The following is a 22,351-nucleotide window of genomic DNA, read 5'->3' as shown; positions in this document are numbered from 1 at the left end:
AGTAGCCATCCAATAGTTAGGTTGCCTGATTTAACCAAAGATTTGTGTAGCAGGTAGATGCATCAAATGTGGGTTTAGGGGCAATCCTTATGCAATATGTTGATGGCGAACGTTGGCCAGTGCAATATGCTAGCAGGAAACTCAAAGGTGCAGAGCAGAATTACTCTGTAATCGAGAAGGAATGCCTCGCAGTAGTGTGGGCTGTAAAGAAGTTTTACCAATATCTATACGGGAAGGCATTCGTCATAGAATCTGATCACCAACCTTTGAAGTACTTAAACTCTGCTGGTCACATTAACAGTAGACTAATGCGCTGGGCCATGTATTTACAACAGTTTGAATATACCATACATAATATTCCTGGTAAAGAAAATGTTGGTCCAGACTGCTTGAGTAGGTTGTAAACATTTGATTTCTTTCGAAAATTGTGGAGTAGTATGATTTTTATAGATTGGGGCACGTGTTACATGTATGTCAAGTGTTGACCTTGTGTATGTTATTGACCTTGTATATACTATAATGTTCAAGTAATGTATATATGTTCCTGTACAGGTTTTTGATTTGTACCAGTAGTATTTTTTTTTTTTGTTTGGTTGTAAGAAATTTTGCAATTTCTTGAATCATCAGAGAGATATTGTCATGTAATATAATGACATGTATTAGGATATTTGCCTGTTAGGTATTTAAAGTGCTGCTCACTCATTTGACTCTCGCTGCAGCTTGTTAACGAAGCGATAACGTAGCCGAGATTTTGACTACGGGAGTCGGAAGCTCGTCGGCAAGCAAAGAGGTGCTCTGCTTTGAGGAGTATTGGGGCTGTATAAGGACGTGGTCCAGTAGCCCTCACATACACTGAAAGAATCCCAAGGAGCGGACAGCATTTATCGTAATACGTCTTGGGTGGTGATACCTTTTGTTACGTGTGCTTTATCTCTCCGTGGGTTTCTTTTAGGTGTTGACCGAAAGTCTTGTACTGACTATTTTACCTTGGTCAAATTTAATTACGTTATACGTTGCTGTGTGTTCGATACATTATGTATTTTTTCGTGTTAGTTTCGTATTGTTTAGGTTTAAGTTTTTTTGTAATAAATACTATGTTATAAAGAAAATAGTTTCCTTTCTGCTCTTTACCATTTGTCTTGTATGTGATCCTTTTTTATAAGGGAAGGGTCTACTTCACCCTAGTGAATTAAGCCATAACAGGCTTTGATTTTAAAATTCACGTGACAGGCTACCATCCAGCCACAGTACTATTGCCGGCAAGGTCCCGCCGACACACTGCTGGCAGGCTAGCCTCCAGCAGTACTAGTACAGTCGGCATGCTGCCAGCTGAGTCAGCACCTATCTGTGCCGGTCTGGCCGGCGGTACTCCGGCAATAGAACTTGTGGCTAGCAGTTCAAGGGAGAACTGAAGAACCTTAGAGACAAAAAAGGACTTCCCATTCCCAGCCATCATGGTTGCCTGCAGCTGCCAGCCGCCGACAGCAGTCATGGCTGCCAGCAATTGGCATGGCTACTAGCAGTATGCATCGCCTCCGGCAGCCATCATAGCCGCCGACAGATGAAAGACACATAGTCGCCGGCAACCAACTTGGCCGCCGGCAGTTGTCATGGCTGCATGCAGCTGTCATAGCCGCTGGCAGCCAGACAACGGCAGTGGGGAGGGAGTCTGGCCGGCACCAGCAACCCACCGGCATCGGTAAGGTTGCAGGATACCGGTATCATAAAAGAAGAGAGGGGGAGGAAAAAGGGTCCTATATGAGCTGTGGTAGGAGCTGGCAATTTTGTCAGACGTAAACACCTTAAAGAAACTCTGTTTCAGTATCGGCGCCATCCCAGGCGGCAGGAGAATCATCTGTTCTCCAGCCTAGGGTGTGCCAATACAGTTAAGGGGATGGTAGCAGTGCCACCTCCTCTCAACAAGGGAGAAACAGAGTTCCAGTGCCACGTCATCCTAGGCCTAAGAAGATACTACACTTCAGCCAAGGGTCAGCGAGCATAGGCCTAGTCTACTAGACCACAGGGAGAAGATGGCAGCATCATACAACTACTTCAGGTGTAGCCTAGGGAGGGCTAGTCTCCTATGCTGGCAGTCTAGCCGGCAGGGGAATGACTATTCACCCTGCCGGCCAACTGCCGACACTAGACTAAATACTCTGAGTTTCTGACCGAATCCCAAAACTTGCCATCTGCAGCTAAGGGAAGACAGAAAAACCCTAGGTTAGTCATGCCTGAATTAAAAATTCAAGGCCGACCCATTAGGGTTTTAGCCAAAGGCTACACTCAGAGGGAAGAGGGATTACCCTTAAATCTCTAATAGAAACGAGTATCAGTTATATAATAATTGCAGGAGATATCTATCTCCCATGAATTGATAACCAATACACAAGGGTAACCAGGGAAATGTCGAAAGTATATGTTGCCTAGGTTAGGTTACCTAGGCAAGGCGAGACCTCGGTTACCTATATCACCGAAACTCTGACATATACGTTCGACACAGAAAAAGGAAAAATTTTATGCATATAAATATCTCTACAAATATAAAAATGCCTAAATAGCTTCATAAATAATTTATTAATGCTATTTTGAAAACCGGAAATGTCTTTCTACTAACTAAATAACACACTCAATGAACGACAGCGCCCATGGCGCCTCCAGTAACAGGCCTAGCTCCTAATCATAATAAATTACTCTAATTTCACTGTGAGACAGGAACTAAAAACACATATTGTAAAGATTCAATGCTTAACTTCTCAGAAGCGAAAGAAGCTGGAGAATGCATAATAAAAATCCATGAAAATCGATCGAAAATGTCAGATCAACAGGGAACACCACTAAGCGAAATCGCTACAAAATAAGGAATGTTCGCCATCTTGGATATGGCGCTGTTGTGATACTCAATATTATGAGAACTAGGGTAACCTTCATACAGCTCCCCTTCTATTCTGCCACTTCCCCCTCGAAGCGTTAACACTATTAGGGGTGCAGATTGCTATGTGGCGTGTCAAGAATACGTCCTCTGATATTATGCGATATCCTTGAGAGAAATTTAAGGATATTTGCGCCAGGAGTTAGAATTATGGATACTTAAAAGGTAAAATTCTCAGGGAATATCACTGTAGTACATATATCCCTTAGGAAGCTTCATATAGGAACTTCCATTAGGACGACATGGCTTGGGCCAAAAAAAAAAAAAAAAAAAAAAATATATATATATATATATATATATATATATATATATATATATATATATATATATATATATATATATATATCTTTCCAGTCATGCTGGGTGGCTTACCCAAATGTATACCTACTCGGTTTCTACCCGTCCATCGGGTAGGGAGTAGAGGGAGTAGTCCTACCCGGGTGAGATCGGAAACCAGTTACCCACAAATTGCTTAGACTACAGTTTTGTAGTTAGAAAAGGGGGAAGAGTTGAATCTGTGTATGTGTATCTAAATATTTGGCCGTCACTATGACGGATATGATACACTATTATTAAGATTATATTTAATATCCATTTCGTCTCAGTGTCTTATTTTTTTGAGTATCTGACATTGGTAGAAGAGACTTTCTATACATGAAAAAAAAAAAATTGCAACAGAGCGATGCTCGAAACTATGTTTTCCTCTCGAGGCAGCTACACGAGCACCTCCCCAAAATCACGAGCGCCCCCCCCCCCCCCCCACCCACCCAACCACCTTCATCATTCATCTGCCTCCCATTCAAGAATGCCCAACAGGACTCCTTTATGAACATAAAACCGGAACCTCAAAAATCATTTGTCGTCCTTGGTCAATGTGGACATTGTTTCCTCTTTTTGTGTTCGGTATTCAGATCGTAGAAAAAAATAGTTCTTCCCGGTGCACAGAAACAACTGCTAATTTGAACGCCCTGAAAACAATTGAAGAAGAGAGGACGCACAATTGTTAAGTTTTGTGAGTTTTTTTAAATCCAGACGAAATGAGAATTGCAGTCGAAATATTTTTCAGTTTACAGATCATTTTCTGTTGTTTGATATCATATGCAGAAATTGCAACTAACCAGAAATATTTTAAAGAAAAACTATAAACGAAATAATAAGAACAATAATAAAATAAATTAATTAAAAGCCAAATTGTATAATTTTCTGTTGGCGTTATGACAATGTCAATGTTTTTTTTTTTTTTTTTTTTTTTTTTCAGAAACGTCCATATGTAATTATAATGCCTTGTAAGGAAATGTGAGATATAATACCATAGGTCTCCAAAATAAAATGAAGCATAGTCATGTACTGTACATTGATGTACAGTTGAACACGGGAATTTCTGGTATATCTCAGTCAGAAATGGTGCCCCTAGCAACACCCTTACTGCGCGGCGAGTTCCTGTGTTGAGCCCCGCCCACCACCTCTGCCATCTCTTTCTACACTACCTGCTTGGTTACTCGTCGCGAACTACGGGTTTAAAAGAGTGCACTTTCTCAGAGCGAAGTTTGCCAGGGACTCTTGTGTCCAACTGTACGTGATAATAAGTTCTATATCATGGCAATGTGATTAACATCAATCATCTCCATGAAAGAGTATTTAAAAGCATTCTATTTACACATTTCATAATTCTTTTTTAACGAGCAAATCATTAATTTTTCTTTATTAATGCGGATCTATTCTCTCCCTCCCACCCGTTGTTATTTTTTTTTTCTATATTCCAGTTCTGTTCTGTGAACGCTTCCTTGGAATATTAATAACTTTCTATACATTTCCATATGAATGTTCACTTTACTTAATAAAAATAATAATAATAATAATAATAATAATAATAATAATAATAATAATAATAATAATAATAATAATAATAATAATAATGACAGTGGGTCTCCTCGTTACTCTTTGATTTCAAGAAATCGTATTGGATATGAGACAAATCTGATTCAAATCTGCAATTCAAATTCCAGCACAGAATGAAACTCAAAACATCAGGAGAAAGCTTTTTTCTAATCTAAAGACAGATATATATATTAATTTGCATTAATATTCCGTCGACAAATGAAAAAGAATAACTAATTTACATTAACTTAAACTTTAATTAAACTTTTCTGCTTTGTTTCCAAATTCTTAAGTCCTTTTGATGGGAAGAAATGCTAGAGGTGATGTGCCATTTTTGAGCCATTTCGTTGCTTATGTAACATCTCTGTTGGCTGGATTGAGTCAAAATGTGAGTCAAAATAAAACTTCGAGCATGGGTCATTATTGTGGCACTCAGCTGGCTTACACGTTATCTGTTAACCATTAAGGTAGCGATTTCAGAAATGGAGCAGTACAGTAAGCTTATGTATATTCCTTAAGAGCTGGTCTTGATGATAAAAGGGGTACAGTAAGGAGTGTAGTAAAATGGTTAAAGCCACAAGTTATTTTCATGAGAACATGGCCACTTGTACAATACACACACACACACACACACACACACATATATATATATATATATATATATATATATATATATATATATATATATATATATATATATATATATATAAGTGTTCGTGATCCGACAAAAATAATGGCTAAATATTCAGATTGATATACACGGACGCACGCGAACACATGCACCCCCTCTCACCAGAGTATTGCTACTTCTTCTCCCTCCTACCCGAGGAACGTGGAGAGCTAAGCTTGACCATATATATATATATATATATATATATATATATATCTATAGATATATATATATATATATATATATATATATATATATATATATATATATATATATATATATATATTAGTGCGCTACTTTTATAAGCACTCATTGAGTATGTGTTGTTTAAGATGTTAAGTCTTGAAAAGGAAGTTCATCTTAGTAACTTTAAAAGTGATTTATTCTCTAAAAACAACAGTGTTAAACATCTCCATCACAGGAGTGGAGCTGGTTTGGTCGGATGACCAATTCAGGTGAAGTATAGATATGAACTGCTTAAATTATCGATATCACAGATATCGTATGCTTAGTTGTCTTAGCATTTAAACACAATATGGAAACTTTACATTCTTTCTCGGAAGACACCTGCATCCTGTGATGACACAATCTTTCACACGCTATGCATTGGTGTTGACATCTCAGGAAATAGTTACATTGTCGAGGCTGCAAAGTACATCCTGTTTATGATTTTATATGACTACAGCAAATCTCACGCTAGCATCTTCATCCACAATGACATATTACGTCATGTGTTTTAAACATGTAATAATCAACTATTTCATTTATTACATTAGCTCGGCCAGCTATCTCAATTTTTTCAAAAAAAATTTAACAAGCCAAAATATGTTTACTAGGTGTGACTGGACGTATGTATTATTCTTTGTTTAACTTTAGCCATAAGCAAATGAGGACGAATGTCCAAATAGGCACATCAAAAAAATAATAACAATAATGCATATGAAAAGATATTACCAAAGCAAAGAAAAAAATGCATGATAAATACAGATCATATATATGGTACATTGCTAACAAATGATTATATGGTACCAAAAAAATACTGATATACATATGGTTCGGTAACTTGTTAAAGAATAATTGTTACCTTTGTCAGAAACATAGATTAACACAACACGGTAACTAATAAAAATATTTGTTACCTTGGTAAAGATTAAATTTTAGTGCACAAACACGAATTCCTGGTACATACACGTACCACGGTTTCGTACATATATATATATATATATATATATATATATATATATATATATATATATATATATATATATATATATATATATATATATATATATATATATATATATATATATAGGGCTGATATATTTTATTAGATGCCCATAGATTCTGTTATTATTATTTTTTTTCTCTTTTCTTTTAACATTCCGGCTTATATATTTTATTAAACGCCGAGAGAAAAAATTATTTATATTTTTTTTAAATGTTTTTTTTTTTAAATGTATTTTTAACAATGCAATGTAGATAATTTCTTCAATTACATATTACTAGCGTACTAACAGCTTTTCGTACAAACACAATTTCCAGAGCATTTTACTCCTTTAGCGAATGAGGTGGCCACTTCAAACGGCTTTAAACTGAATTAAATAAGGAGTTTTGTCTGGACATGGCGAAACGTTCTGTTTTAGCTTCCAACTGCTCCGTAACCTATGCCAAACAAGGATGTTCACGGCGATAAATATCATCACCGTAACGCTTAATCCTGCTAGTAGTATGGGGTGAAGAAATTCCTTATAAGTCGGTGACAGGTGGTCCATCTCGGTCAATTTCATCAACCGCTTGGCAACCTGTTTGTTGTACGGGAGAGGTAGTGCTGGCATTGTAGACGTCCACGTGAAGTTCGCGAAGTAGGCTCGTTCTCTGATGATTGTCCTTAGCCCGGTCACCATGGAATTAGGGGAAGTCCCGATACAACCATCTGCTGCAACAAAGATGTGTGCAAATGACGTGGATCCGTCCGGGCATGATACATTGAAGCCGTACTTGTCGTATCGTATCCACGAGCCATTGTTCAGTCTACAATTGAACTCATTATTGTCAAAGGGATAAGCTTATCCAGACAATTTTCACTTGTATGGGAGAGAGCACCGTCTAGCACTATACATAACTCGCATGAATCCATTAAGTTTTTATGGAATTCAAATGAGTCAGCTGTACATATTTTTCTATCCATTGCGTCTGAACAGTGAGTTAATTGATTTAAGTCTTTAGTGACCGTATATGTTTCCTTGTCTGGGGAAATCAATACTGTCCTATCAAACTGGATATTACTGGATTTGAGTGATTCGTCATGAAAGTCGGAAATAGTGATATCCTGTAAGATTGCCAGGCATCAGAAGAATCAAAGGGAATTGTAATCCTAATCTTGTTATTTTCAACGCTTACTGTAATTAGGCTGTAACAAAATTCTATCCTACGTTCGCCTAACAAAGGAACATAGCCTAGTTTATCCCTTCCGTTCTCCAGAATTAACTTTAAGTAATTTATAGGCAACAAATGGGGCGACAGTACACCTTTAGTTGCTAACGTGATAGCTTCTACATAATCCTTGGATTTCTAAATGAAATGAGCAATTCTGTTATGTATGTGATCTATCTTTGAATCATAATACGTTAACGTTGCCAACAAATCCTGTACTTCCATAATCTGAATGATATTATTTGAATGGTCATTTACTAAATCCATAATTTGATTGATCGAAGCTAACTGATTCCTTAGTTCTGACATAATCAATTCATCTTCATGAGTCAAGAACTCAATTTTCTTATTTTGATTACTAATCTTAAGACGATTGGAAATTCCTAAACCTAAACTTACAATAGACCCAAAGATGTTTAATGCAGCATAAATAAACGGATTTCGTCTTTCTTTATGTTCGTGTCTTACAGTCCACATCAAAAGGTCATAAGCCAAAGATTCTGTCTCGTAAGTCTTTTTTTTCAAGTCATCAGATAGCATCTCTGCAACTTTTAATGTCGATCCAAGCAAACTCTCTGTAGTCAAATGAAAATGTCTTCTATGCAACTCATCCAATGAGACAGAAAACCTTGAAATGGTGGTTTTTAAGCTAGTGACATCATTCTCTGGAAGAAAAATTGCTTGCATATTCACTTCTACAACTACGTTACTAGATGTAATAAAAACGTCTTCTTGTCTTTCAACTATAGTGCCATATTCAAAATCTATACTTTTAGTTTTAGAGCTCATCCCACACGAGAAAAATGTCTGAGCGAACAATATCACTCCCAACAACAAAAAATTCATCTTGGAAACCTGTAACGAGAAAAATATATGTAATTACTCCTGTATTAAGAAGAAAACTTTTAATCACATAAAATAAAAAAAAATTTCCCTCACTTCTTTCCCTCTCTTTTCCTTTTCTTTTTTTTTTATTTCTTATATGAGCCAATGGTACTATTCTCTCATCCGTGGGTTGGGATACGTTTTGAACTCTAAACCTATTGGCCGTTAAAGTTTCCAAAATGTTAAATGGGCCTTCAAATTTAGGTGTTAGTTTATAATTGAGTCCTTTACGCACATTGATCTGTATATACACGTTATCACCCACGGTATATGTTTTAGTTGGCTTCGCTATTTTATCATGATTCCTTTTCATTATGATTTGTGATTCTTCAAAATTCTTTTGAAGGATATCATATCGACTTTTGCTTGCATTCATACATTCTTTTAAAGGATTTGATAGATTAGTTGTAGGCGTTAATATATGGAAAGGCGTTCTAACTGGGGTACCATACAATGCTTCATGCGGTGACATTTTAATTGATATATGATATGAATGATTCAGAGTACTCAGTGCCACCAGTATTGCAATATCCCAGTTGGGGTCTGATCCCCCTAGTGTTACTCTTAATATATTTAAAACTTTTCTATTTGCCCTTTCCACTAGCCCATTCGACTCTGGGTGATATATCATGGTATTTATTTTCTTTATGCTAAGGAATTCACACAATGAGGTAAGAAAATGATTATTAAATTCACCACCCGAGTCTGAGATTATCATGTGTGGAATTCCATGTTTACAAATGTAACACTCGTAAAACTTCCTAGCGCATTCAATCGCAGTTTTAGTTTTAAGCGCTAGTAGTTCTGTATATCGAGTTAAAGCATCTATAATTACTAAGAGGTGCATATTTCCTCTGTCTGACTCATAAAATCCTGTTAACAAATCTAAATGTATTCTTTCAAAGGGTTGATTGGGCACGGGATAAGCCCCTAGGCTGACAGGTGTTTTCGTATGCCCTTTGTTTTCCTGACATGTGCAACAATTCGCTATGTGTCTTTTTATATCCGTAAGCATCGTATGCCAATAAAACAATGATTTGGCTTTCTGTGACATTAATGAGAACCCCGGGTGTCCATGTAATGGATTTGAATGCAACCAATTCAGGACAGTGGAAATAAGTGAGATTGGTACTACTACTTGGTCGTTAGTTACATGTGGTGTATTGCGGGTTTTCCTTGTCACAGTCCTACACAGAATATCATCTTTAATTATATAATTCTGCTGCTTATACTTTATATATCCCTTTTCCTTATGATTGCCTTTCAAAGCATTTATAATTGTTTCTATTTTCTGATCTTTTCTTTGCTCAGTCTGTAATAATTCAGCGCTCAAGCCTAAATCTTCTTGTTCAGATATCATTTTAACAATAGGCATGGATGTTGATATATCTATTAATTCAGCTAAAGGCTCCGTACAAGATGACACGGGGTTGCGTGATAATGCATCAGCAATGATATTTGCTTTCCCAGGTAAATACCCGATTCTTGCGCCAAAATCTTGAATGATCAAATGCCACCGAGTTCGTTTAAGGCTGTGGTTGAAGCCTTTAAAGAACTCGGTTAGTGGTTTATGGTCAGTAAGAACCTTAACGGGATAACCGTAAATTATGAACTTAAAATGCACTAGTGAATTAACAATAGCTAGCCCTTCCTTGTCTATTACTGCATACTTACTTTCGGAAGTCTGAGGCGTCTGTTGCAATGAAGAATTCCTTACTGAAGTCAGGAAATTTTAAGATAGTAGAACTACACAGTTCATCTTTCAAGGTATTAAACGCCTGTTGATGATGCTCAGACCATATGAAATCTACGCCCTTCTTCGTAAGATCAGTTAAAGGAGCGGCTATTATTGAATAGTTGCGTATAAAACGCCTGTAATATCCACTACAACCCAGAAATTGCTGTATTCCCTTGACATTAGTAGGTATGGGAAAATTACGTATAGCCGACACCTTATCATGAACTACTTTAAGACCTTGGCTTGACACCATGAAACCCAAATATATTAATTCTGTTTTGAAAAATTCACACTTACTAATCTTTACCCTTAAGTTATGTTGTCTTAATCTCTGTAGTACTAGTTCTAACTTACGTAGATGTTCTTCTAAGGTGTTGGAAAAGATTACAAGATCATCCATATAGGCATGCAATATATCCCCTAACAAGTCTCCAAACACTATGTTAATCATTCTTGTAAATGCTATTGGAGCACAACGTAAACCAAAAGGCATCCGTAAAAATACATAATGTCCCGTGGCTGTGCTGAAGGCTGTGTATGGGATACTATCTTCTTCTAATAATATCTGGTGAAAGCCTTTAAGTAAGTCCAAACTGGTAAAATATTTATTCTGACCTAACAAAGACAAAATATCGTCAGTACATGGCACTGGGAATCGATCAGGGATCGTTTCCTCGTTTAGAGGAAGTCGACGCAGATACGCCATGTTCGATCTTTTTTCGGTACAACTATTAAAGGAAAATTATAAGGGCTGTTTGATTTCCTAATGACTCCTTCTTCTAGCATTTTACCTACTTCATCATCCATTTCATTCTGGAATTTCATAGGGAGTCTGTACAAGGGTACATAGATAATTTTCTGCTTGTCCTTTAACCTTATTTGATGCTCGATCACATCTGTTTTTCCTAAGGATCCATCCGTAGTGGAAAAAACATCATGATATTTAGTTAAAAGTCCAAAAATTTTCTGCTGAATTTCTTCGTCTTGAATGTCTTTATTGATTTTATTTTTAATAGATTGCAAAAGGGATTCATCCGCAACTGATTGAGAGTGATTGATTTCAGCAACGGTAAGAATACGATGTTTATAAACTTCTACATCCAAGATATGTTGATTTTTGTGAATTACTAAAGTGTTATTTAAATGATTACAGACTTCAATATTACATTGTTGATGTGAGCCTACTGTATAAATAGCTTGTGTGACAGACAATCCGTTAGTTTTCAAAGTGTCGGAAAGGATTGATATTTCAGATCCCGGTAATGTTTTCTTTAATTGCACTATTAAATTCGAAGGTACGTTTGGCTCGATAGATTGCGAGCAAGATGATATTACGGGTGAACGAGAATTCTGCTGGGTCGCGTATATTATTTCTTTATTAGTGAGACAAGTTATTGGTTCTTCAACGTACGTTACGGTTACATTTGTCGTCTCCTTTTTATCCAAAACTGATTTTAAGGTATTAGAAGACTTATAGAATTTCCCTTTGATATACACGCCGTGCTTGGCAGGGGCTAAGATAATGTTTTGATTTCCCATAGATGGGTATCCTATAATTACAGCTGGATACATATCAATGTTTTGTACAACAACAAATGTATCGGCAAACGTGCGTTTACCGACTTTGAATTGAACATGAGTTATGCCTATGACATTTAATTCATTATTTCCTATACCCGAGAGTCTAACTCCGGATTTTTCAATCGGAAAGTTCGAAAACAACAAATGATGTGTCTTCAAATCCATGATATTACGTGGACTACCAGAGTCAAAAAATAGCGTAAATGATTTGTGTTCTAAATTTACAGCATATAAGGTTGGTCGTAACTCATTTTGGCTTATCATTGTCTGAATTTGTTGCAAATCTACGGGAGCATGCACTGTTTTACTTAATTCGGCCGTGTGTTTCATAGGAAAATCTATTGCCTCACAATTATCTGATAAAACATTAAATTGATTATTCAATACTATTGATGTTGACATGAATGACCTTGACCCAACATCACTCTCTTCCCCACTGGAGTTAACTATGTGGTATTTGCTTTGCTCTGCACATTCTGAAAATTAGTCTGACCTTGCGAGGTCTGGTTTGACGACCCAGGCTCAGCGACATTCGAAGAAGTGTTTGTTTGCTTCGGACTCTAAACTGCATTGACATATGGTTGTTTCTTCTTATTGTTAAAATGAGGATTTTTCTTTTTATTTCCATATGGAACTGACTGTGGAATTGACTGTGTATTTCTGGGATTCTGTTGTGTCTTACGCGAGTAACACTGATTGTATGAATGAGTCGAACTATTATGTATCGAGCAGAATTTCGTTCTGCAGTCCGCGCTTAAGTGACCTTGACGTTTGCAATTATAACACGTCATTCCTGCTACTTGACTATTATTAACTACGTTCACTGTTTTTGGCTTTGTTTCATTCTTTGCAAAAACTTGAGTTAACACGGGATCGAGATCCGGACACTTAGCCATGTGTTTTTTTATCTGTTTATATACATCCAATTCCGTACTTGCAGGCGTTAACTTTTTATCAAAACACCGCACTAAAGCTTCAGGCAACATAAGTGTCATGCAAGTTAAATACATTAATCGTAAAAAATCTTTCAGGGAGATGTTATCTCTAGTAACCCAAGTGGAATTACCTAAAATATCCTGATATTCATTAAGCCTATCAGCTATGAGAGCTGCTCTCTCAATAACATTAAGCCGATTCATAGTGGCTTGATTAAGTGTATTTCTTAACGTTAATACTACATCCAAGGCTTCTTCACCCCCATAGACCGCGCGTAACCTAACTTTGAAATCATCCCAGGTAACTGTTTCTTGAAATGAAACACCTCTTAAATACGCACTCGCATCCCCCTTAGAAAAATCTATAAAATTTCAGCTTCTTGTAATTGTACAAAAGGGTCTACGATTTGTTTGGCATTTAAATGGGCATCGACGGATAAAATCCATGACTCCACATTTTGAGGCAAGAACCCATTGACTCGACCCTGAAAAGGAAGGATTGCAGACCTGGCATTTACAAGCGTCACAATTGGGAGAGGATTAGTCTGTCCTATGCCACTAGGTCCAGGGGTGGGGCTCACAGGGGGCGTCATGACTGCTGTATTTCTTTTCCTATCTCTTCGACCCCTTGCAATTCTATCAAAATACCTATATGAATACACACGTCCACTGCGTAAACGCATAAGTACCCACTGACAAAGATTATAATAAAATTCCCAAAAACAATTTTACTAATCCCAAGACATTTCCCGAGAATTTCTGAAAGAAAACCGAACACAAAGATATTTCCTGTAAATTTCAGAAAGAAAATGGAATTAGCACAAAGAGAGAAAAAATTCTAGATGAGAATTCGGAGTTGAACACAGTTTCCTTTAATGAAAGGAAAATAAAAGATTAGCAAACCACTCACCCCAGTAATAATCGACTAACGACTCGTGATAACTACACTTCACTGCCCAAACTGGAATGAATTTGAAAAATTGTACTTAGCTTATATATGGTTCTGTGTGATGTCGTCACATCCTCTCTCTCTCTTGATGTTTGTTAGCGATGTATTGTTCGAGTTTCCGTTGAATGTATTGCTTCCTGGATATGTTTTGTAAGCGTTGAACGTCAGTCCTTGGGTTTCCTAGGATGTTGATTGAAGATCCAGTTCATCAGTTTGTATGTATAACATTCATCAAATGTTGTATATTTCGATGGACTATGTTACTTAGTCAAAATTGTAGATTCATTAACGTTGATTTCTTGAAGATCTTTCTCTGGTTTTTACAGCTTTATTTTTGATTTCTTGAAGATCTTCCTCTAATTCTTAGAGTTTATTATTAATTACTTGAAGATCATTTTCTGATTCTTAGAGTTTAACCGCTGCCACCATTTATTAGTGCGCTACTTTTATAAGCACACATTGAGTATGTGTTGTTTAAGATGTTAAGTCTTGAAAATGAAGTTCATCTTAGTAACTTTAAAAGTTACCAGCTCCACAGGAGTGGAGCTGGTTTGGTCGGATGACCAATTCAGGTGAAGTATAGATATGAACTGCTTAAATCATCGATATCACAGATATCGTATGCTTAGTTGTCTTAGCATTTAAACACAATATGAAAACTTTACATTCTTTCTCGGAAGACACCTGCATCCGGTGACGACACAATCTTTCACACGCTATACATTGGTGTTGACGTTTCAGAAAAATGTTACATTGCCGAGGCTGCAAAGTACATCCTGTTTATGATTTTATATGACTACAGCAAATCTCACGCTAGCATCTTCATCCACTATGACATATTACATCATGTGTTTTAAACATGTAATAATTAACTATTTCATTTATTACATATATATATGGCCAGATAACTGCTCTTTTATTAAGTATGGGATATCGACATAAATACATAAAATGTGTGCGCACGGTGCTATATATATATATATATATATATATATATATATATATATATATATATATATATATATATATATATATATATATATATATATATATATCTATATACCTACATACATTCAAACAAATATATATATATATGTATATATATATATATATATATATATATATATATATATATATATATATATATATATATATATATATATATATATACTTCTACAGATATTTAGAAATTAATGACCTATTGAAACTAATAGGCATTGGCGAGAGTACGAAAAGGACATCGTCCGCTGTATGAACACCAACCGATGAAGACAACTCGGAAAAGAACTCGGGAAAAAGTTTAATTCAATTGTTTTCTCTTTGGAATTGTGGTTGCAAAGAAATACTTCAAGAATTTTGCAGTTAAAACTTTGGCACTAAATCTCCCGAGAGCAAAGCAAGTTCATGGTCTTGTCGGAGGACTTTAAGAAAAACATGGTCTTGACCAGGGAAGTATTCTTCTTGTACACTGGGATCCTTTTTGCTCGTGTGTTGTTAATGCTTTCTTTTATTTACTCACTCTGACTTTACTCGTATCATTTATGAAATACATCAGTCTGAGGTATTATCATTTTGCCTTTTTGTCGAACATAGTTTATTTCTGATCCCTCACCGTGTTTATTTTTATTATTATTATTATTATTATTATTATTATTATTATTACTTCTAGGTTACACCCTTTGTTGGGAAAGCAGTATGCTATACGCCCAAGGCCTCCAACAGGGAAAAATAGCCCAGTGACGAAAGGAAACACATAAACAACAAGAAAAGTATTGAACAATATAAAATATTTTAAGAACAGTAACAACATAAAAATAGATCTTTCAAATATAAACTATACAAAATAAGATAGAAAAGTGTGCCCGCGTCTACCCTCAAGAAAGAGACCTGTACCCCAAGAAAAAGGAGGACCATTGTTCTCTAGTCTTGGGTAGTGCCATAGCCTCTGTACCAAGGTCTCCCACTGTCTTGATTTAGAGTTCTCTTGATTGAGGATACACTCGGGCACACTACTCTATATCGTTTCTCTTCCCTTTCGTTTTGTTAAAGTTTTCACAGTTTATATAGGAAATATTTATTTAAATGACATTGTCCTTAAAATATATAATTTTTCCTAATTTCCATTCCTCACTGGGCTATTCTCCCTGTTGGGGCCCCTGCGCTTATAACATCTTGCTTTTCCAACTAGGGTTGTGGCTTAGCAAGTAATAATGATAATAATAATAATAATAATAATAATAATAATAATAATAATAATAATAACAAGAAGCATCAATCAACAGTTTCACTAATGAGTTAGTCGACCCTTCCCACCCCCTCCCCTTTTCCTGACTGAAACCCGCTGGTTTGGCAGTTTTGGGGAGAATGTGGTTTCTTAGGGTATGACTACTTCTCTCCCCTCGCATAGGCCTCATATATATATACATATATATATAAATATATATATATATATATATATATATATATATATATATATATATATATATATATATATACGGTCACACCAAGCTCTCTCCATCCCCGGGATAGGAGGAGAGGAAGTAGTCATACCATGGTGACCTGTGAGTGCAGGTGTGTGTGTGCATATCTGAATATTTTTGACATTCTAAATACTAACAATACTGTTGACCCTAACGATATCTGTTTATTCTGGATTACACTGTACAAGTTTACAGTAACTGTTTCTTCCGTTTTACTGGAAAATTTCGAAATCCTCTCCCTGCTTCTTTTTCCTGAATCTGATAACCTTTCTCCCTTTAAAAGATAGATGTATTGCATTCCACGACCATCATTTACCTTTCTTAGGAGTGAGCTGCAAATCTGCACCATTTCACGTGTTATTGGCAATGGCTCTTAAAAGATTTCTTGTTTCAAGCCTGTCGCAAAATAGTCATTTAATACTCGCTCATCAGATACTGCCCAAAAAAACTTTCATTACTAAAAAAGGTCTCTATATAATCAGGAGGGAACTTCGCCTTTTAAAAATATGAGAAGTTCGAGATCCGTTAAACATTTTGTATTTTTAGGAAAAGGGTCAAACATCAACAGATATCAGTGAATTTTTGAAATTTAAAGAAAACTGTTCTGTTACCTTGGATTGCCATTGCTGTTTATAAAACCGCAACTATTTAGAATTTATGAATCAAGTCAACATTTTATAGCAAAATAAAAAAAAAATTAAATATTTCTCCAGTGAATTTATGAATGCAAGTAGTAAGACTTTTGAACTCCTGAATCCATTCTTGGTATCGAGTCCAAAAGTGATATATAAATATGATGGAGTTTGATGGGAATTTTTTTAATATACGACTAAAATATCTTATTCGTTTGAAAATCAGGTTTAGTAGCAAGCAACGAAGCTACGCAACACCTGCCTATCTATGCCATCAGGTATTCATTTTGAGCAGAACAATATACCAAAGGGCACTGGTTTGGGTGGATGTCTGCCGTCATGCTTTAGAATTCTCTCTCTCTCTCTCTCTCTCTCTCTCTCTCTCTCTCTCTCTCTCTCTCTCTCCAGTTATCACCAGGTTATTAGAATGTATCCTCTTCGAAATGGTCTATATTCTTTTCAATATTTGAGTAATAAGTAACTTCCTTACACAGGGTTAAACAGCCGCCCAAAATAAAAGAGAAAATGTCTAATCTTGGTTTTAATTGCAAACAAAAAAAAAAGAAAAAAAAAAAAACATTAATGTCAACACTCCAAATCATGCCTTAATCTTTATCCGTATTGACCCGGATGTCAGTGGCTAAAATAATCATCATGATTAAGCGACCAACTCCTTAGTTATTTCCTTTTCCAAAAATAGTGCCCCGTTTATTGAGTTACAAAATTATACCCCCTTTCATGTAAGCTGAGACCAGTCCTTTTATTTATCTTTAATAAGTTCATATTTCATTCACTTTTTCATCACATATGGTTCTTTGTATTCAGTTTTCCTTCCTTCGATTCCTTTAATTGCCTGTTTCTTTTGTACCAAAATAATGTTCATGTTGATTGATAATAATCTCTCCTATATAATAAAGAGCAAATGTCTGACTATATATATATATATATATATATATGTATATATACACACATATATATAGTATTTATTAGTATTTATTTATTTACATACATACACACACACACACATATATATATATATATATACATATATATATATATATATATATGTATATATATACAGTATATACATATATAGACTGTGGTATATATATATATATATATATATGTATGTATATATATATATATATATATATATATATATACATATATATACTGTAGTGTATAATATAAATACTGTATGTATATATATACATATATATATATATATATATATATATATATATTTGCATATATACTGCATATATTTCTTTCATAACACGCTCAAAGGGGAGAGAAGTAGTCATACCCTAAGAAACCACATTCTCCCCAAAACTGCCAAACCAGCGGGTTTCAGTCAGGAAAAGGGGAGGGGGTGGGAAGGGTTGAATCTGTGTGAGAGTGTGTGCGCATATCTATCTAAATATTTAGACGTCATTTTCGACGACTGCAGTACAATAATCGTTGTAATAATAATAATAATAATAATAATAATAATAATAATAATAATAATAATAATAATAATAATAATAATAATAATAATAATAGAGCGATAAAATACTACTAAATTCTAAGGTCCCAAACGACTAACTCATTAGTGAAACTGTTGATTGATGCTTCTTGTTATTATTATTATTATTATTAATATTATTATTATTATTATTATTATCATTATTACTTGCTAAGCCACAACCCTAGTTGGAAAAGCAAGATGTTATAAGCGCAGGGGCCCCAACAGGGAGAATAGCCCAGTGAGGAATGGAAATTAGGAAAAATTATATATTTTAAGGACAATGTCATTTAAATAAATATTTCCTATATAAACTGTGAAAACTTTAACAAAACCAAAGGGAAGAGAAACGATATAGAGTAGTGTGCCCGAGTGTATCCTCAATCAAGAGAACTCTAAATCAAGACAGTGGGAGACCTTGGTACAGAGGCTATGGCACTACCCAAGACTAGAGAACAATGGTTTGATTTTGGAGTGTCCCTCTCCTAGAAGAGCTGCTTACCATAGCGAATGAGTCTCTTCTACCCTTACCAAGAAGAGAGTAGCCACTGGACAATTACAGTTCAGTAGTCAACCCCTTGGGTGAAGAAGAATTGTTTGGTAATCTCAGTACTGTAAGGTGAATGAGGACAGAGGAGAATCTGTAAAGAATATGCCAGACTATTCGGTGTATGTGTAGGCAAAGGGAAAGTGAACCACAACTAGAGAGATGGATCCAATGTAGTACTGTCTGGACAGTCAAAGGACCACATAACTCTCTAGCGGTTGTACATCAAAGGGTGGCTGGTGGCTTTCTTTCTGGCAACTAAAGGGCGCTTTGTATACTCGTACATAAAACCTGTAATATTTCCTGCCTTTAAAAGATAACACCAACCACATCCATCACTATTGCATAAATAAATCAACGCATACTCTCTTAAACATTTACACACATTTTCAAAATCATTTATTTTTAGCTATTAAAATTTATGGATTTATTAAACAATTACCATGATTGATGCAGTCAACACTACGTTTTAAAGGATTTCTACAGAAAAGTATGGCGTTTATTCATTCCTTACCAATAAAAGAATTACGATACATTTAAACGGCCACCGTTTAATATTGATGTTCGTTAGCATGCTTATTATTTCAGTCTTCAACATGACGACAATAAGGCTTCACCAAAAACAAGTATCCGATTAAAAAGTTCGCGATGAAACTTTTGACGGGAATTTTTGCATATGACACAGGTCCTGTTTCCAGGTGGAATAATGTTGAAAATCATGAGAATTGTGAATATAACGAATCTGGGAAGCCAATTAAAAATAGAATATGTTCTTTCAATTAAACAAAAGTTTTCCAAATGTTTAGAGCAGATGCTAGCGATCTTTTTACTACGAAGCAAATATCACGCTTCCCTTAAATTAATTCATAAACAAGACAAAATGTAATATGAATATGATTGTACAAAACATTGTTTAAGAAGCACAATCCCGGAAGAGCACAAACTTCCGCCAAGTTCAAAGTAATCTAACCCCCAAAAGTACATATAGGTTGGCCAGGGCAACAGCCACCCGTCGAGATACTACCGCTAGAGAGTTATTGGGTAATTTGACTGGCTAGCCAGTACTACATTGGATCCCTTTCTCTGGTTACGGCTCATTTTGTTTTTGCCTACAAATACATGAATATTTTGGCCTATTTTTTTCCACTTCCTCCTCTGTCCTCATACACCTGACAACAATGAGATCACCAAACAATTCTTCTACACTTAAGGGGTTAACTACTGCAATGTAATTGTTCAGTGGCTACTTTCCTTTCGGTAAGGGTAGAAGAGATTCTTTAGCTATGGTAAGCGCTCTTCTAGGAGGACACTCCAAAATCAAACCATTGTTTTATTGTCTTAGGCAGTCTCATAGCCTGTGGACCATGGCCTTCCGCTGCCCTTGGATTAGAGTTATTTTGCTTGAGGGTACACTGGATAAGCTGATCTTTCTAATTTCTCTCTCTCCTGTTTCATTAAGTTTTTGTAGTTTATATATGAAAGATCTAATTTAATGTTGTAACTCTTCTTAGTATATTTTATTTTGAATTTCTATTACTTCTCTTGTAGTTTTTTATTTCATTGTTTCCTTTCCTCACTGGACTATTTTTCCCTGTTGGAGCACTTGGGTTTATAGCATCTTGCTTTTTTAATTAGGGTTATAGCTTAGCTCGTAATGATAATGATAATGATAATTCCCTAAAAGCTGGATTTCCAACTCTATTAAAGTGTGAACTTCTCTCTTAAGAATTCAAGAATGCTTTCTCACCCAATTCTATTTACACTCAGATTCACAGAAACAAAAACCAGACGTAGATTGAGAATAAGATTCACCGCACAATCTATACCATTACCATCATTATATTGCTTGTAACAATTGTACGTACCTCTTTTTCATAAATTGACTTTCGATTATATGAAATGGTTTAACGCAAATCACTTGGTGTCTAGCAAATCTCTACTCGAAAAAACGGTTAAATCGATAGGTTATAAAATGCTCCCTTCTTCAAAATCACAAAATGAAATAACTTTTTGCGTACAAAAGTCCTATTTTAGGTGAAATTTGATAATCCACGCAATACTTTTTCACTATTTCTACTAACATCAACATAAAAACTGACCTACTAAAATAAAACAGAATTCTTTGGAAGTAATATCAACTATAGGAAATCCTGATTATTAAAACAGTATAAATGGAAGCAATGTATAAATAAAACCTGCAATTCACACAAACTCAGTACACATAGCATATCTAAGTACGGAAGATTTAATATTATTATAAGACATAATCAAATTCTGATAGACATGACTAAACTACAATTCATAATAAAATCCGTACTTTCAGGACAAAAAACCAAACATATTACGCGATTTTCGATTCAACCTCTTAAATCAAACAAGTTATATATTGAAAAGTTCTTCCTTCAATACTACACCACAGAATATAATCAAATTTATTTCTATAAAAATAAGCACTAAAGATATAATATAATCTCTAAAAGCAGTATCACAAAAACTTTATTGTCTTCATTTCATGCAACCTTTACTGTGCAGATAAAAGAAAAAAAAATCTGTATCCCTTGACCAGTTATCCCAAAATATAAACTAAACTTCCTGATTCAAAGATGCTGCATCCGAAGAAAATATCTTAAGTTGGCCAGCAGTGATGAGGAAATTATTGATTCATTGTCTGATAGCGATGCTCACAGAATCTCCACCTCATGACCATTTTCAAGTACACATATACTATTTTATAGCTATTCGTGTAGTAGATATGTTAATTGCCTCCATTTTAGTAGTTCATCAAGGCTTAGATGGGCACCAGAATCGTCAGGACTAGTAAACTCTCCCTCTCAGTGTCTTCAACATTTTCAGCCGTTTCCTCTAAAATGAATATACAGTATACCTTCTATATATATATATATATATATATGTGTGTGTGTGTGTGTGTGTGTGAGTGTGAGTGTGTGTGTGTATTCAATTATAATAACTCTTGGAACTTTTCAATATGAATCTAGACCTTGGTTTATCATATTATATATATATATATATATATATATCAGAACATGCATTGCTGAGTTCTTATTTTCAATCTCCGTAACGAAAAAAAATATATGGCTTGCATAATCACAGTTGTCATTTACAGAGTATTGTGATAAAATAATTTGGACTAAATCCCGTTTTGGATTAAGATTACCAAACAATTTTT

The 22,351-nt window shown here is 35.2% G+C and overlaps 1 protein-coding gene across 1 annotated transcript in view; it reads left to right on the top strand.

Moving 5' to 3' along the window:
• LOC137650789 (uncharacterized) overlaps positions 1-22,351 on the top strand; it is a 30,064-nt gene that overhangs the window by 3,793 nt on the left and 3,920 nt on the right. The window contains exons 5-6 of the mRNA XM_068383944.1: positions 54-271; positions 4,329-4,501. Of these exons, the coding sequence (XP_068240045.1) occupies positions 54-271; positions 4,329-4,501 (391 nt within the window). The remainder of the gene's footprint in view (positions 1-53; positions 272-4,328; positions 4,502-22,351) is intronic.

This window comes from Palaemon carinicauda, chromosome 12 (assembly GCF_036898095.1).
Source record: "Palaemon carinicauda isolate YSFRI2023 chromosome 12, ASM3689809v2, whole genome shotgun sequence".
In the NCBI taxonomy this organism is placed as follows: domain Eukaryota; kingdom Metazoa; phylum Arthropoda; class Malacostraca; order Decapoda; family Palaemonidae; genus Palaemon; species Palaemon carinicauda.
The sequence above is the reverse complement of the archived record's forward strand: the minus strand, read 5'-3'. Positions and strand labels throughout refer to the sequence as shown.